This window comes from Pogona vitticeps, chromosome 9 (assembly GCF_051106095.1).
Source record: "Pogona vitticeps strain Pit_001003342236 chromosome 9, PviZW2.1, whole genome shotgun sequence".
Classification (NCBI taxonomy): Eukaryota; Metazoa; Chordata; class Lepidosauria; order Squamata; family Agamidae; genus Pogona; species Pogona vitticeps.
The window spans coordinates 27,328,635-27,343,567 of record NC_135791.1 but is presented as its reverse complement, the minus strand read 5'-3'; the positions used below and the strand labels follow the sequence as shown (position 1 = coordinate 27,343,567).

At 51.8% G+C, this 14,933-nt stretch overlaps 1 protein-coding gene across 6 annotated transcripts in view; it reads right to left on the bottom strand.

Annotated features, from left to right (window-relative positions):
• Positions 1–14,933, bottom strand: part of PAK4 (p21 (RAC1) activated kinase 4) — a 51,035-nt gene that overhangs the window by 5,196 nt on the left and 30,906 nt on the right. For 4 of the 6 annotated variants that reach the window (XM_072980117.2, XM_020787046.3, XM_020787045.3 and 1 more), the window contains exons 2-8: positions 12,016–12,239; positions 6,518–7,246; positions 4,352–4,849; positions 3,664–3,797; positions 2,569–2,695; positions 1,048–1,173; positions 313–447 (exon numbers count right to left, since the gene is read on the bottom strand). In XM_072980117.2, the coding sequence (XP_072836218.2) occupies positions 313–447; positions 1,048–1,173; positions 2,569–2,695; positions 3,664–3,797; positions 4,352–4,849; positions 6,518–7,246; positions 12,016–12,219 (1,953 nt within the window). In that variant the 5' untranslated portion in view covers positions 12,220–12,239. The remainder of the gene's footprint in view (positions 1–312; positions 448–1,047; positions 1,174–2,568; positions 2,696–3,663; positions 3,798–4,351; positions 4,850–6,517; positions 7,247–12,015; positions 12,240–14,933) is intronic. The other 2 variants (XM_078379912.1, XM_072980119.2) reach the window with 1 other exon arrangement.

The following is a 14,933-nucleotide window of genomic DNA, read 5'->3' as shown; positions in this document are numbered from 1 at the left end:
AGATGGTGGTCACTGGGACACCTCTTTGCTTTGATAGAAAACAGACACACACACACCCCTTTTCGCTTTTTGACTACTTAATTATTTATATGTGAATTATATCATATGAATTTTCAAATGATTAGCTGATGAAGAGTTCAGTGACAGCTGACATCACCAGCTGACCCTGCTGGCTTGGTGTACTTACACAGAGGCCCCTCACCCTGCTTTCCACCCTCCTTCACTGGGCTGGCACTTAAAGCCTGACCCAGATCTGACACTCCCAAGAAGAGGAAGGGAAAGGAAGGCAAGCGAGGAGACAGCTCCCCTTACCTTGTGCACATTTTTTAGTTTGGGGGGCAGGTTGTCCCGGATCATCTTCATTGCTTTTAGAGGAGGCTCGTTGAAGTAAGGGGGCTCCCCGTCCACCATTTCTATCACCATCACCCCAAGGGACCAGATGTCAACCTAAAAGAGGAACACACAGTGAAGGTGGGAAAGAGTTAAGTGGAAGAGCCGCCAACTCCTCTGGCCTATTCTCTCTCTCTCTCATGGAACTGGGTGGGTAAAACAGGCCCGAGGGTCATCACCTTCTGTACCGAAGCAGCTGCATTTTGCAGCCCACCCATCCTGAGGGCTCACAACTGACCAGAGAGTGAGAAATAAAAATTGCAGTAAGAAAGAACCTCCACCAAAGCCTCCCCAGCCCAAACACAAAGACCGGCTCAGCAGGGAGTTCTGCAAGCCTGCCCAAAGATGCTCAGGCCTGGAATCTCGGTTCTCCAAGATCTGCCTGGAGAAGTCAAGAAGAGGCTCCCTCTGAGGCCACTGCCAGGGAAACCCACAGATGAAAGAGATCGACAGCGCCACATGTTCAGCCGTTCCGCAATCTCTCCTTCTCCACCAGGTCATAATAAAATCCTCCTCAAATGCCATCAAAGTAGGATGAACTGCCCCTCCCCCCTTGCCCACCCCCCCCCTCCAAGTCCCACTTAGAGCCCTGGAATGGCAGCAGGAGAACTGGTGAAGGACACCGCGTTGAAGCCCCTTCCCACCCACCCCTCTTACCTCTGGGCCATAGGGCAGCCGGGAGATCAGCTCAGGCGCCATCCAGTATGGAGTTCCAACGAGGGATTTCCGCCGCGGCACCTCCTTGTTCACTTGTGCGCAAAATCCAAAGTCAGAAAGTTTGACCTGCAAGGTAGCCAAGAAAACCGAATGTGATTAGTGGTGAATGCAAGACGCCGATGCAGGCGCTGAACGCTCTTTCCTTTGGGGCTTCACGCGGATTGCACTGCTCCAGTTCCAGGATTACAAACTACCAGACTCGTAGCTGCCAGGTTTCCAGGGTTTCCCAGGAGTGGAAGGAGGACTCTTTTTATCAGATATATGACAAGAAACCCTTTCCCTGCAAACTCTAATTCTGAGATTCTCCCCTCCCATGCCGTCCAATTTTCTGCCATCAGTCCAATGCAGGAAACAGTTTTTCATTTTGCTGCAATTAGATTTATGGAGAAGTCATAAAGAGTGGCGTAAGTTGCCCTTCAAGCAACAGTTCCTATGTCCAAATCTTCACCAGAAGGAGAATGTAGAACTCCTTGGGAGATTTTCTTTTCTTTTTCTTTAATAAAACAACAATGCAACAGCCCTTGAAAGCCACCCTGGGCCTCTTTTTCTTTCTTTTTTTTTTTTTTGGAAGAAAGGTAGGGTTTTTCATGACTCCAGAGACAGAGCACGAAGACCTGGGAGAGCAATGAGACGGATCTGCACTACTACAAATAAGTCAGCAGGTGGCACTGTAGACCTTGTCGCTCAGCCATTGATAACCAACCCAAGAGCAGGACTATTTTATTCCTGCCCTGCCTACTAGGGTGAAGCTGACCAGCAAAATATAAATGGACCGAACAGATGAGCATGTAACAGGAAAGGCACTGGGGTTTAAAAAAAAAACACCAAATAAACACATATTGAAGGATAACAATTCCACCAACATGAAGCTTTGGCCCTTTCCAAGCTCAGCCCTCAGACCACCAGACAGAAGGTCAAACAGCCCTCAGGGGGGCAGCTCTCCCAGGAGTTGACACCACCATGTCAAGTCCCTGCTGTTTCTACCTGACAACTTGCTCAACCTAAGCTGCCTTTCAAAAAAACTGGTCCCAAACTGTTTCCAGCACTGAAGGTCAGGCCTGGCCCCTTCATAGGAGATGGGAAACAGAAAGAAGACCAGAACAACCGAAGGAAAATCTATGCGCTGAAGGATTGGGCGCAGCCCTCCAGACCTTGCTGGACTGCAGCTCCCATAATTCCCAACGCTGACTGTGCCAGAAAGAGAGGATGAGGGTTGCAGTCAAACAAGACCAGGGAAGTCCCATTTTGCCTGCTCCAGCTGTATGGTCATCCAAACCACCACAGCATCCTGGTGAGTGAATTTGGCACCTGTTGCCTTTTTTAAGGGACATCCCTGCACACTCCACCAAGTGCCGGTGAGCAGACAAGGCAGGCCTCCTTCAGCTAACACACGGGTGGTCCTGAGATGAAACCGAGGGCTCTGCAACCTTAGGATCAGTGCCTGGGACACCTGCCACTCACCCGGCCATCATGCGTGAGCAGAATGGAATCGCTCTTGATATCGCGGTGGATGACCCCCTGGGCATGGAGGACTGAAAGCGCCTTCAGGACTGACAGACAGACAGCCGCAATCTGCTCTTCATTCATCCTGGAGGCAGAACACAGAGCATTTGTTGCACATGCCCCTCTTCTCACGGGACTCTTAAGAGCAGCTCAAAAGCCAGATTGGACCTGATGGCGCACATCTAACCCATCACCCTGCGGGCCCTCGGTGGTCAGCCAATTGTCTCTGTAAGTCCACAGGCTGGGGCAGGCAGACAAATCCTTTCCTACAGAAAAGGGAGTTAAGAGCAAGCATGCTGGCTGGTTGGTTGTCTGGCAGGCTCGCCCTGAAGGGGAAATGCCCTTCGGCTGCTTCGGTCAATGCCAGACCCACGGACTTTCCTCCTCCTCTAAGGCTGGCTCAGCCAGTGGTCATCTTGAGGAAGGGAATTCCACATGCTGTGTAAAAAGAGACTTTCTCTGGTCTGAACTGAACCTGCAGCCCTTTGATTTTGTTGGGTGACCTAGAGTTCTACTATCGTGGGAGACAGACAGAAATGACCATGGAGGGCATGGGGGGGCACATAAAGCTTGATCCATCAGCCTTCCTTTCAAGACAGCCCTGCTGCTTCTCAAGGGACTTGTAGGGCTGCAAGGCTCTGCCTGTCTCTGGCCCCTTGTGTATTTTGTCCTCTCGAGTTCCAGGGCTCCCTGCTTTTGGAAATTCTGCACCCACAAATGATTCTAACAAAACAACCCAGAAGAGCCCACCTCCAGGACTCTGGCATTTAACTCAGCATTTGGAGGAAACGCAAGGAACAAGCAAGCCTTGAAGTAAAAGCAGGCTCTGAACAGACTCAGAAAAGAAGTCTCTTCCTCCCCCCACAGACACAAACATTCTTGGTCCTTTAGTACTCTAAAGACCTTTGCTGCAACATGGGCAGAGAGGTAAAGGAGTGAGGTGTAGCCCACCCAAGTTTAAGCTGAACAAGCCTTTTAATTTTTTTAAAATTTTCTTGTTAGGGAAGCAACCAAGGAGTAGAAAAACGGCTCACATTCCTCCACCCTTCATACCTCGTGTGTGTGACAATGTCAGTCAAAGCACCTCCTTCTAGGAATTCCATGACAACCCACAGCTCATCACCCACCAGGTAACTGTTGTACATCTCCACCACGTTCTCATGCTGGTAGTCTCTCATGATCACCACCTAGAAAGGGGAAGAGAGGAACAGTTGGGGCCGGAAGGGAAGGAGGAAATCTCTGGGTCTCCTGTTGCAGAAGGAAGGAAAACCCACAGCCTGAATGAAGGGATTCCTAACGTTGAATGGGACCTGAAGTGCATCAACAGCGGCAGGCGAGAGCCAGAAAGAAGTTCACTTACAATGGCCACACACATTCCTTAGACAGCATTCTCCACCAAAGTGCTGCTGTGACACCTCCCTCCCTGGCACCCCTGGGAAAAGTCACAGGATGTTTCAGCGGAAATACTTCTCCCTGCTAGATATCTACGTGCATGTACAGATTGACAGGGCAAATGTCTTCCAAGTTTTTTAAAAATCTAATTCCATGAAAGCTACCTCAAGCACTACAACTATCCCCTTTGGGGGAAAGAGGAAGGAAAAACCCCACTCACCCACCCACCTGCCTAACCTCGTTCTCTCTCTCTCTTATTCTCACACATGCACAAGCACACAGACGGAGGTGTGCTAGGGACTTGGAGCAGGGAAGCCCCTCCCTCCCTCCCTCCCTCCCACCCACCCACCTCATTGAAGAGCAGCTCCCGCCTCTGCTGCTTGCGAAGGTCCATCTTCTTGACGGCCACCAGCTTCCCAGTGCTCTTGACGGTGGCAATGCAGACGATGCCCGTGGAGCCTTCGCCGATCTTGATGAAGTTGTCCAGGTAGGTCCTGGGGTCGCCTGGATCAACCACCATCTGTAGGGCGGCGCGAAACTGTTCGTGGGAGACCCGCTGGGGCTCGCGCTGTGGGGAGCGTGGCTGCTGTGGGCCTGGGGGGGCTGGGCCAGGAGGCTGCTGGGGGGGCTGTGGCGGAGGAGGCTGCGGAGTGTATGGAGGCTGGGGGACATGAGAAGGGACGTGTGTTAAGTGGGGCTCGGAAGCATGTTGAGACAGTCCTGGGTGGGGTGGCTCTGGGTTCCTGGATTTTGCTGGGCCTGACGGGAGGCCCCTGGAGGAGCTGCTGTTTCCACTTAAAGGGCCATTGGCTGCTGCTTCTTGAGGCTTCCCAGGTCTCTGCTCAGCCTAGAAACAGGAGGAGAAATACTGTTAAGGAAATAAAATCTCAGGCTTTGCTTTGGTGCAGGGTGTGAGGAATCCTGAGCCCCTCGCATGTTTGATGGGAAGGGAATATGTACACACACACACACACACACACACAGAGCGAGCGCCTGGGCTCTAAGGCCCCCGTGTGCTTCTTCTAGCCCAGAATACCGGAGTGCCAGGAACCAGTATGGTGATCCCAGCACTCTGGGGGACTGAGTGGTTTTTGTGCTTTGATAACCCGGATATCAGACAAAACAAGGGCTTTCACTAGCCATGAGGTCTGAGCGTTGAAGAAGAAAAAATCCTCCCAGGAGATCCAGTCACAGGCAATAATATCCACGTACGGCAACCTACACATCCCCTCTCCCTGGAAGTACAGATGGCTGTGAGTGATTCTTATTTACTCAGAAGCCATCGGTCTGTTTTGCCCAGTTGTGACTCAGAGTGGCAGAAGGCTCCCAGAGGCCCAAGCGGCAGTTTCTAACATAGGTGGGAAAGGGAGAGCTGCTGCCTGGATCAGGCCACAGGCCTCACTCTCTAAGGCAACCACATGGTTCTGCCCCCCCCCCCCCACAGGATGCCCTCCGCAAAGGGCACATACAAGGTTTCCTTTTAACTGGAGATGCTGGAGAGTGAACCAGGACCTTTCTATGGGTACAGCAGGGGGCTCTATCACAGAATTTTGGCACCTCCAAGTTGCCATACGTTTCAAAAAGCTAGGACATAGGCTGAGACTGACCCAGGCCTTCTAAGGCGTCCGTCTCCTTCCAGCTCCCGGCAGGTGAACTCTGGTGAGAACGGACCCACCCATTCCCTGCGGCTGGCAGAAAAAGGGAGAGCAAGGTAGCCCGACTGACACCTTCTCGGAGTGGAGCAAAGGAGAGCAGCCGAGGTAGCAAGGCTGGTGGTTAGTAGGGTGCAAAGAGCACCTGCAGCGAAGGACGGCGCTGCTCTTGGAGAAAAAGGAAGACCACAGAGGAGCAGGAAGGCCACGAAAGACACCAGGAAAAGGCTTCAGAGCTCCAGCTGTGGTTCAATGTGAGTCCCTGGTGATGGAGGCTGAGGGGATGCCCGCACTGCAATAAGCTGCTCTAGTAACACAGAGACTGTACTGAAAGAGGAGCAACGACACAGAAGAAGGTGAGACGGAAGCGAGTGCAGGATTGTCAAGGAGGCAGAAAGACACACAAAGAGAGAGAGAAGCTGAGAGGAAGATAAGCCCTTCCTCAGGAAGGCGGACAGCGCTCGAGTGGGGAGCTCAGGTTAGTAGAAGCAAGGGCTGCAACAGCAGAAGAGAAACACGGCAGAGCTGCGCCTCCATGCTGCAGGAAGGTGGTGGGGCTGGAAAGTGAGGGTGCAACACCCCGAGAAGGAGCACAGCGGGGCCAGGGAGTGAGAGGGAAGGGAGCAGTGGCACCAGGGGACAGAGCAGTGCAAGGAAAGGGCCCCTCATGCGGCCACGGGGGCCAATGACCGCGCCTGAAGAATGCGTAAGAAGTCAGCACACCTCACCGCCCGCCACATAAACCACCACGCAGGCTATGCTGAGAAAGATGCACGAAACGGCTTCTTTGAATACTGGTGAACTCACAGGCCAAGAACACCCTGAGCTACAAGAGTGGGGTGGGGTAGGGTTTTTTTTTTTACCTGAGCACCCCTGACAGGGTCGGTGTCTGCTCGTGGATATGTATTAAAAGGCCGTCCGGTCTGCTGTGCTGTTTTCATGACCCCCTCAGAGACAGGGAGATTGGGGGTCCGGATATTGGGGCCCGAGAGGGGCCGCTTTTCCCGGGGGGATGGTGGGCTGGTCTCCCCAGTGTAGGCAGACTTGGGTCTTTTGTCAGGGCCGTCCACGCGCTCCCTCCTGACCACACGATCAGGGGGCGCTCTCTCTGTGGGCGGCTCCCTCCTCCCATCCCGGGGATGTGCTCTGTGTTGGTGGTCCGAGGCGGGCTTGTGGTATTCGGGTGGTGGTGGCCGGTGGTGGCCAGAAAGCGGGTGAGGTTTGCCGGTGGGCTCCTGCCCCCGAGGGTGTTGCTGCTGCTGCTGCTGTGTGGCCATCCTGTCGTCCTGGCTCCTCTCCCTGATCTGGTCCAGGTCATTTCGGGCTCTGTGGCGGTTCCGCTCCCTGGGCTCTTTGCCCCGGCCGCCCCCGGTGTCCTCGTCCAGGTGGTGGGGGTGGTGGGGGTGCGGGGGCCTGGCCCTGGCCAGGGCCTCGTTCAGGCCATTCTCCTGGTAGAGCTGGTCGTGCCGGGGCGGGAAAGGAGGGCTGTCCCTGCGCAGAGAGTTGGAGCGCGACACGGACATGTTCTCAAACTCATCCAGCAGCCAGGCCAGGGACCCGTCCTTGGCCGTTTTGTTCCCTCGCACAATGATCTTTCGGAATGGGGAACGGAAAATGGAAGGTGGGGGGAAAACAGACACACAAACACAAAAGAAAATAAGATAAGCAACATAAAACAGAACAAAAAATATGGAGTCTGATGGATGCTTGACAGTGAACTGAGGAAGGCTCAGCACTTTTGCACACATGAGGAAGCGTACGGAAGCAGGCCATGCGGGAAGCAGGAGTGGGAGAGCTCGCGTACTGGAGACACCGGTGGGCCTCTCAGGAGCTGCTCTTGCCTCAAATCCTTCTCCATCTATGCAGTGAACAGTCCTTAAAAACCACAGGTGAATATTACAACAACAACAACAACAAGACGACAACAATAATCCTGGGTTGAAACAACAATGGTGGAGAGGAAACCCTACAACTTCTTGTTTCTCCTTGCTGTCCAAACCACTATCTAGGTCACTAGCCTAAGATGTGTTCTGTTACTTAAAACAGGTTCAGTTCAATCCTGTTTGATTTCAAATCCTTCCAGTTCGCAGCATGTCCTGAAGCAGGGCTTGCAAAGTCCAACATGGGCAGCCCACTGCCTGCCAAGGGAAGCCCGTCCAGGAAAAGGCTCCCCCTCTGGGAGCAATTCAACAACATGCTATTCCAAGCAGGTCACGTTGAGAGCCCTTTCTACCTTCCCGTCTCACACCAGCCTCCTGACCAAACATGAACCGGTTTCTGTTACAGTACTCCGTGTTCCCAGCCGCTGCCCCTACTTTTATGTTGGACCACATGTTCTCCATAGAAGGGGCAGGAGCCCAGCAGCCTGGCCTAATCCCACAGGAGGAAGAACATCTGTCACAACAGCCTGGCACATCAGGCAAAGTGCCCTCAAGCACAGGCTGCCAGCAAAAGGAGCCTGGACTGCAGAGGTGACCCGTGAGGCTACAACGGCCATCTGGCCAATCCCCAGACATCACAGAAACTCACGTAAGGCCCTTCGGCACAACATGGAGATGCACACTCATTGAGGAAGCACTGCTGTTTCCCCCCCGTTTAGCTACAACAGAGGACGGTCCTTGGCTCCAAGTGATAGACAGCAGCATCTCTTTTAGCAACCACTTCCACGCCAAGAAGGCATTTTACACCAGACCCTATTTTACTCACTTCTCTAAGCTAGAGCCTTTTTGCAGATGCTTGGCTCCACCCCCCCTGAAGACTGCCCTTTTCTCCACATGATCCTCTTAAAAATAAGGCCAAGGGCTAAAACTGCATGGGTGTTCCATGTGCTGCAACACATGCATGTCATGATGATGATCGCCCATTTCATTTCAGATCACCTTGCTTCATGATCTGCAACACGGAAGGTGCCCTTTCCACAGCAGTTGCACACCAGCTCAGGGCTTCTGTCAAGCCATCCATCCCGTCTTCAAAGTGCTCCTTCTGGGCAGTAACAGTAAACCCTGATGCTGTCCACGTAAAGCCAGCAGTCTTACACAAACACACACACACGGCATCACATCACACTCGCTGACACTTTGCCACATTCACCACTTCTCTGCCCATCTCCCCAGGGCTCTGAGACCCTTTTAAAGCTCCTGGTTGTCCTCATCGTTTTGAATAACTGGGTGCTGCCAGGAAACCCGAACACCCTCCTGCTCACTCCTAACTCCCAAGTCTTTTTACAAACAAATTAGGAAGCTTCGCCACTAAAGCATGCAAACACACAAACCCTTCACAGCCTGGAATGGCTTTGCCGACTGTATAAATAGCACCTCTGAATATGGGTCCGTGTCACAGGAGCACCGATGAAGAATCAAGGGGTTCCTCCTCTCTAGGCGGTATGCCTTCCCATAACCTAAATGTCTGTCCTGGAGGTTCCACTTCCAAGCTCCCACCGAAGCCCTGTGCTCTCAACGTGGGCTGAATATCTGAATATGCAAGAGCTGAGCTCCCGTCCAAGCCTACGCAATGCATAACTCCGTGCCATGAGAAACTTCTTTCATACGGAAGAGCCATGTGAGAGGTTAAAGATGGCCTCTTTTGAGAGCTCAGAGGCACTGAAGCCACTGGGAACCCTCGAGGGTCTCTCTTGACGCCCAGGAATCAGGGTGTCAGGAAGCGGCTGAGAAACAGCTCTGGAGAGAGTGAGAGAGCTACACCAGCTTTTGAGCCATCCTAGTAGAGTACTAAATTCCAGGCCACCAACACTTCTAATCAGGGCTGAAAATAAGTTAGGCCAGGCAAGGAGATGCCATCCAAGAAGCAGGCATGGCAGAAAGGGCTTCTCCTGCGTGGGCCCACAGCAGCAAAAGCAGCAGCAGCAGGAGAAGATATGTGGGGCTAGTGAGAGAAGTGGGCATGACAGAAAATTGCCTCCGTGGACATCCTGAGGGCGACAGAGCCCCGAGGGAAAGGTTTGCTCTTTCAGCCCAAGCAGAGAGAACACACACTGGCCCCACTCAGGAGTTCTGCCTCCTAAAATCTGACCAACGTTACTGGTTGGGTTTTGCAGGCAAATAATGCCTGGCACCACACATAGTGGCTTTTTTGTGGAAGTGGGAGAGGAAACGTAAAAGGGAGGCATCTTCCACGACAGACACTCCAGGCTAACTGCAAGAAACCAAGAGCAGGCAAAGAGAGACAGACATTTTTTGCACAGCAACAGCTGCTAATGCAATTCCTCCACTTAGCTTGGGATCACCAGGAAGGTGCCTGCAAGCGGAACATGTGGTCCTTGGCCCTGAATGAGCTCCTGAAGTCTTCTCTTTGGAAAACATCAGGGATACTGCAGGGCCCCACGGAGATTAAAGTTCCCACCCGGCAGCCGAGGCAAATGGAAGAGGAGCCCAGCCCATCAGGAAGGGCAGCCCAGGCCCCACTCTTTCTCGGCTCAAGTCCTGAGTCAAGAAGCAGCACATCTGAACCAAGGTGCCTCACCCTCCCCAGCAATGCATCACGCCTCCAACAGAAACAAGCAGATCCTTCCAGAATTGCCACACTTATGCAGAAGGCCAGGAGGACTCGGCCTTCGGGGGTTCTCATGCCAAACCGCCTCCCAAATTCTGTGCCAACTCCTCTGTGCAGGGGATAAATGCCTTAGCAGCCACTGCAAGCAGTAGGAAAGGGTGTGGGTCCCTGGCAATGGGGCACGGGCCTTGGGGAATGGGGTTATGAGGGTTTGGGGAGGCTGCTCTTCAGGATAAATATAACCCTCCTAGCATGCTGCAGCTAAAACACATGAGAGAAGGAGGCAGCACTCTGTCCACAGAAGCACAAGGGAAACCTCATGGCCTCACCAGGCTGACATTTTTACACCAGGCTGCTGCAGGAGTGGAACAACGGGTCTCCGTTTTCATTCAGCCACAAGGCTTTCCCCCTCACATCTTCCCAGGAAAAGATCATGGCTGAGCCATCATCTTCTCTTACAATTACAAGGTGCAGCCACCACAGTGACCTAATAATCAAGAACTACTTCCTGTGCTAGGTCACCGTTTACCACGCTGCTCGGTTCCTGGGAAGGCAACCCCAAAGAGGTGGCAACCAGAAGGTGTGAAAAGACCGTGGCCACAAAGCAAGTACAGAGCTTTAAAAAATACATCCCACCACATGAGAGACATCATACATCAGTGGTCCCCAACCTTGGGCCTCCAGATGTTCTTGGACTTCAACTCCCTGAAATCCTGGCCAGCAGAGGTGGCAGTGAAGGCTTCTGGGAGTTGTAGTCCAAGAACATCTGGAGACCCAAGGTTGGGGACCACTGCCATACATGACACCTGGGCATGTAAATGTAGATTCCATTTGATTTTTGAACAGCTGGGCTCACCCCATGTGGCCTAGCTTTAGAAGAGATGCATGCTTTCATGCTGCCAAGAGTCATTTCTGTCCTCCAGAAATCCTTTTGTGGAGGGCAGAAATGGGAGTCACCCATTGCTGGCTCCTAGATCCTGCTACTCCTTGGAAACTCAGTCACTACTCAATCTAAAGCACTGCACACCTCCTGTCTCCCCAAGGAAGCCAAACAGGCAAACACAGAACCTCCCTCTTGCCACCAGGGATGCCCACGCTGCCAATGGTGGCAAAATTCTGAGCCTGTCAAGAATAAGCGAATGTCACCATCAATCTCTCTGCACCTCAAGAAAACAAATCAGCAGCCCCAGGAAACAAAACCCTCCTTCACAACCAGCACACACCTTTAGGCCTGGGAATGTCTACTTCTGACTGAATTCTGGTCAGCGTAACTGAAACAAACTCGGGATCAAGTCCCCCCACCTCCCAGCACCCCATCCTGCACTGACCTCCCTGAGGAGAACCAATGCCAGCTTGTCTGCTCCAGGCTGAGCCTCCTGACACTCCTGGAAGTCAGCAGCTCCTGTCCTCAGAGACCAACTCAGATCTGGCACATATGCTCTATTTTACCCTTCACTTCCTGTATTGGCTCCCAGCCTGTGCAACAAATGGGCCCTCACAACGGATCCTATCACATGTTTCTGTCAAGTGTCCAGTTTCTGCTATTTTGGAGCACAGCTTGCAGTGACACCTCCAGGAGACTGTACTGACGTCACAATGAAAGTCCAGGTCTCACAGATGTCAGGTGGTCTGCAGCCAGTCTGAACCTGCCCACATCAGAGGAGGGCCTGCAACCGCAGACCTAACCTTCCTTTAGACCCACTTCAGAACTACCCCTCCACTGAGGGATGCTTCACTTGCAGACTGCTCAGCTGGGCTACATTACCCTCCGTTCCCTTCCAGCTCCTCAATTCTATGGCTCAATAGGAGGACATACCTCACAGGAAGAAGGAACAAAGCTGGAGTCACCCACCTTCTGGGATCCCGGCTGAACAGCCGTGATGCAGACAGGATCCACCAGAGGCTTTGGCCGCTTGGCCGACTCCTCGATGATGCCCTGCCATTGCCTTGGCAGCCCAGTGAACTTCTGCTCTTGCTGGTCGTATCCCGTGTGGACCCGATGCTCAAAGTTGGAAGGAGCCGAGATCTCAATGCGTTTTTTCTTCTTGCTGAACATGTTGACGTTGACTAGGAAACCTAAAGGAAAACAGAGATCTTTTTAAAAGGAAGGGATTTTTGAGCATCTAAGACAAAAAATGTACCATGCCAACAAAGGGGACTCCGTTCATCAGGCTAAGACTGTTTATCCATCGAAGCTGGAACTACCTCCTCTAACGGGAGGCTTTCAACTCTTTGGGGTCTCAGAGAGGGTCTTAAAACTCTCCTGATTCACAGGCAGATCCAGTGGCTTTGAGCTACAGAGTCTTCCCCCTGAGAAAGAACTGGTCCTGGATATAACAGTGAGCTCAGCTTAATCCTACAGCCCACACTGTTGGAGCAGGCAATGCACATGTATTCTCATCACAACTCCAAGCCCAGAATTCTGGTCTCAGAAGACTCCTGTCACTGTGACAGAGCCAGCCAGCTGTTATGCTCTCCCCCTACCTCTGAAAAAGTTAGGTTTAAATAAAACATAAAGAGCTGTGTTTTTTTCCAAAGGCCTTCTACAAATTGGAAAGGAGCTTCCTTCTTCAAGGAAGCAGCAATGTCTTTCATCTAAAACAAAGGCTCGACATGTGTTGGAAAACCAAAAACAAGCAAACAAAAAAACAAAAACAAGATGAAAACACAGTCACTCTGATTCAGAGCGCAGGGTCATCCTGTACACAGAGCAGGACAGAAAGCTGCCTCAGCGACACACTTTTGGGATGAAAAACAATTGCTTTGGAGATTTCAAAAGGGTCAGCTGCTGGGTCAGACTGCAAGCTGTTGCAGGAAAACTGACAGAAGATGCTTGTGGCGGCTCAGACTTTGGCATAAGCTTTTGTGGGCTGCAGCCTCGCTTCTGCAGATCAGAAAAAGTGGGCTGAAGTCTGCCAAAGTTTATGCCACATAGAACTAACCATTTAAAAGATGCCCCAAGGCTCCCTGCTGGCCTGGCCACACCTTGCTTTAACGGTTCAGCGATGGCCAGCCTCCTGTGAGCAACGTCACAGCTGGCTGGACCTTTCCAGGAGGAAACCTAGAGAGCAAGATTTTAACCGGAATCAGAACCTGATCCAACAGCTGAAGATGAGGAGCCGAGCGGTTCCTCTTTCCCTGAATTACATCAGCTGGGCTGCCCTCGCTTGGCACACCGAAACTTCCAAAGGGGAGATGGCTGGGCTTCTAAAAATACCTCTAGGCCACGGGATGGGATGCTGGGAAGGAGAAGGTGATGACCAAAGTGGCCCACATATTCTTAAATCGGCAGCCCCTCCCTCCCTCCCTCTGCCAGCAAATATCCCTTCCAAGCATCCTTTCGGCCTTTTATTGTTCTACTTTTCCTCACACACATGCCCACTTCCTGCATCTTTTATGGCCGGGCTGTCCTCCCACGCAGAGAAATAGTTTCGATTTGAATCACCTCTTCTCCAATCAGGACAAGGAAGAGTTCAGGGCGAAGGAAGCCTCCCGGCTTCCTCCGCAGGGCAAGGAGAACCACTGAGTCAGTCCCACTGGGGTGCTTCCGTCTTCTTAATGACCTCCAAAGGCGTTCCTGAAATCAGCTGCAATCGGCAGCACTCAGCAGACAGTAGGGGTTGGTCACAAGAAGCCAATCCTGTCTGACTGGCAGCTTCCTCACAAACCATCCCATTTTCTTTTTGCTCAATTTGGACCCAGCAGTTTTCCTGTGACCAGGGCACAGGAAGAGCCCCAGAAGAGCTTAGGATATTCTTCCTAAAGAAAGGGATCATTCACTGAAGCATGGATGGGGTGGCTATGCTTCCTACTTTAGACCCAGAGTCAGAAGGTGACTTTGCAGACACACAAACTAGGTTGTTCTGGGTTTTTCGGGCTCTTTGGCCGTGTTCTGAAGGTTGTTCTTCCTGACGTTTCACCAGTCTCTGTGGCCGGCATCTTCAGAGGACAGCAAACACAGTACAGGTGGTTTCAAAATGGCCACCAGGTTAAAAAAAAATGGCTGCCCGCTGTTTTCTGGGACGGATTCCTCGCTGCACGGGCAGTGAAAATGGCCGCGCTATGGAGGATTTTCACTGGACGGTGAGTTTCAAGCCCATAAGAATGCATTAATCGGGTTTTAATGCATTTCTATGGGCTTTTTAATTTCGCTTTACAATGTTTTTGTTCTACAGCGATTTCGCTGGAACGAATTAACATAGTAATGTGAGGCACCACTGTATCTTGATTTCTGCTCTATGGCAGAAACTCAAGTAACCTCTTATCCAATTTCACAGGCACACAGGAGCAGACCTTGCACAGAGATTAGTTTTTAAGACTGCAGCTTCACCAATACTTGCAAAAACACGTGGGGAACAAATGCCAAAGCATGAATGGTTGATCCATCTTGGTTGCCATTTTCATTTTTCAGCTCAGAGATATAGGTCAATTTTTTATACCAAAAAAGAAGGTAGAAGAGTCAGGAAGAAGTGTCCTTGTTTGGCAAACATGAGAATAAATTACTTAAAATATTGTAACGGACCACTACCATCTCCCAGAGACTGGCTGCAAAAGGGAATTCAGAAAAGAAAATGGCTTCAAATCCCTGAGGTTTGAAATGCAATCAGGAAGGTGTCTCTTATGTGTACTTGGAATGGTCCCCTTATCCAACCCTGGTAGTGCAACCAGGACTTTTTAAGATCAGAAGGCAGTTCTGCTGGCAGGCTGGAGTCCTTGCACTGCTTTGCGGATGTTGCCTTGAGCCTTGCCTTATCCTTCAGCTGTGGCAGA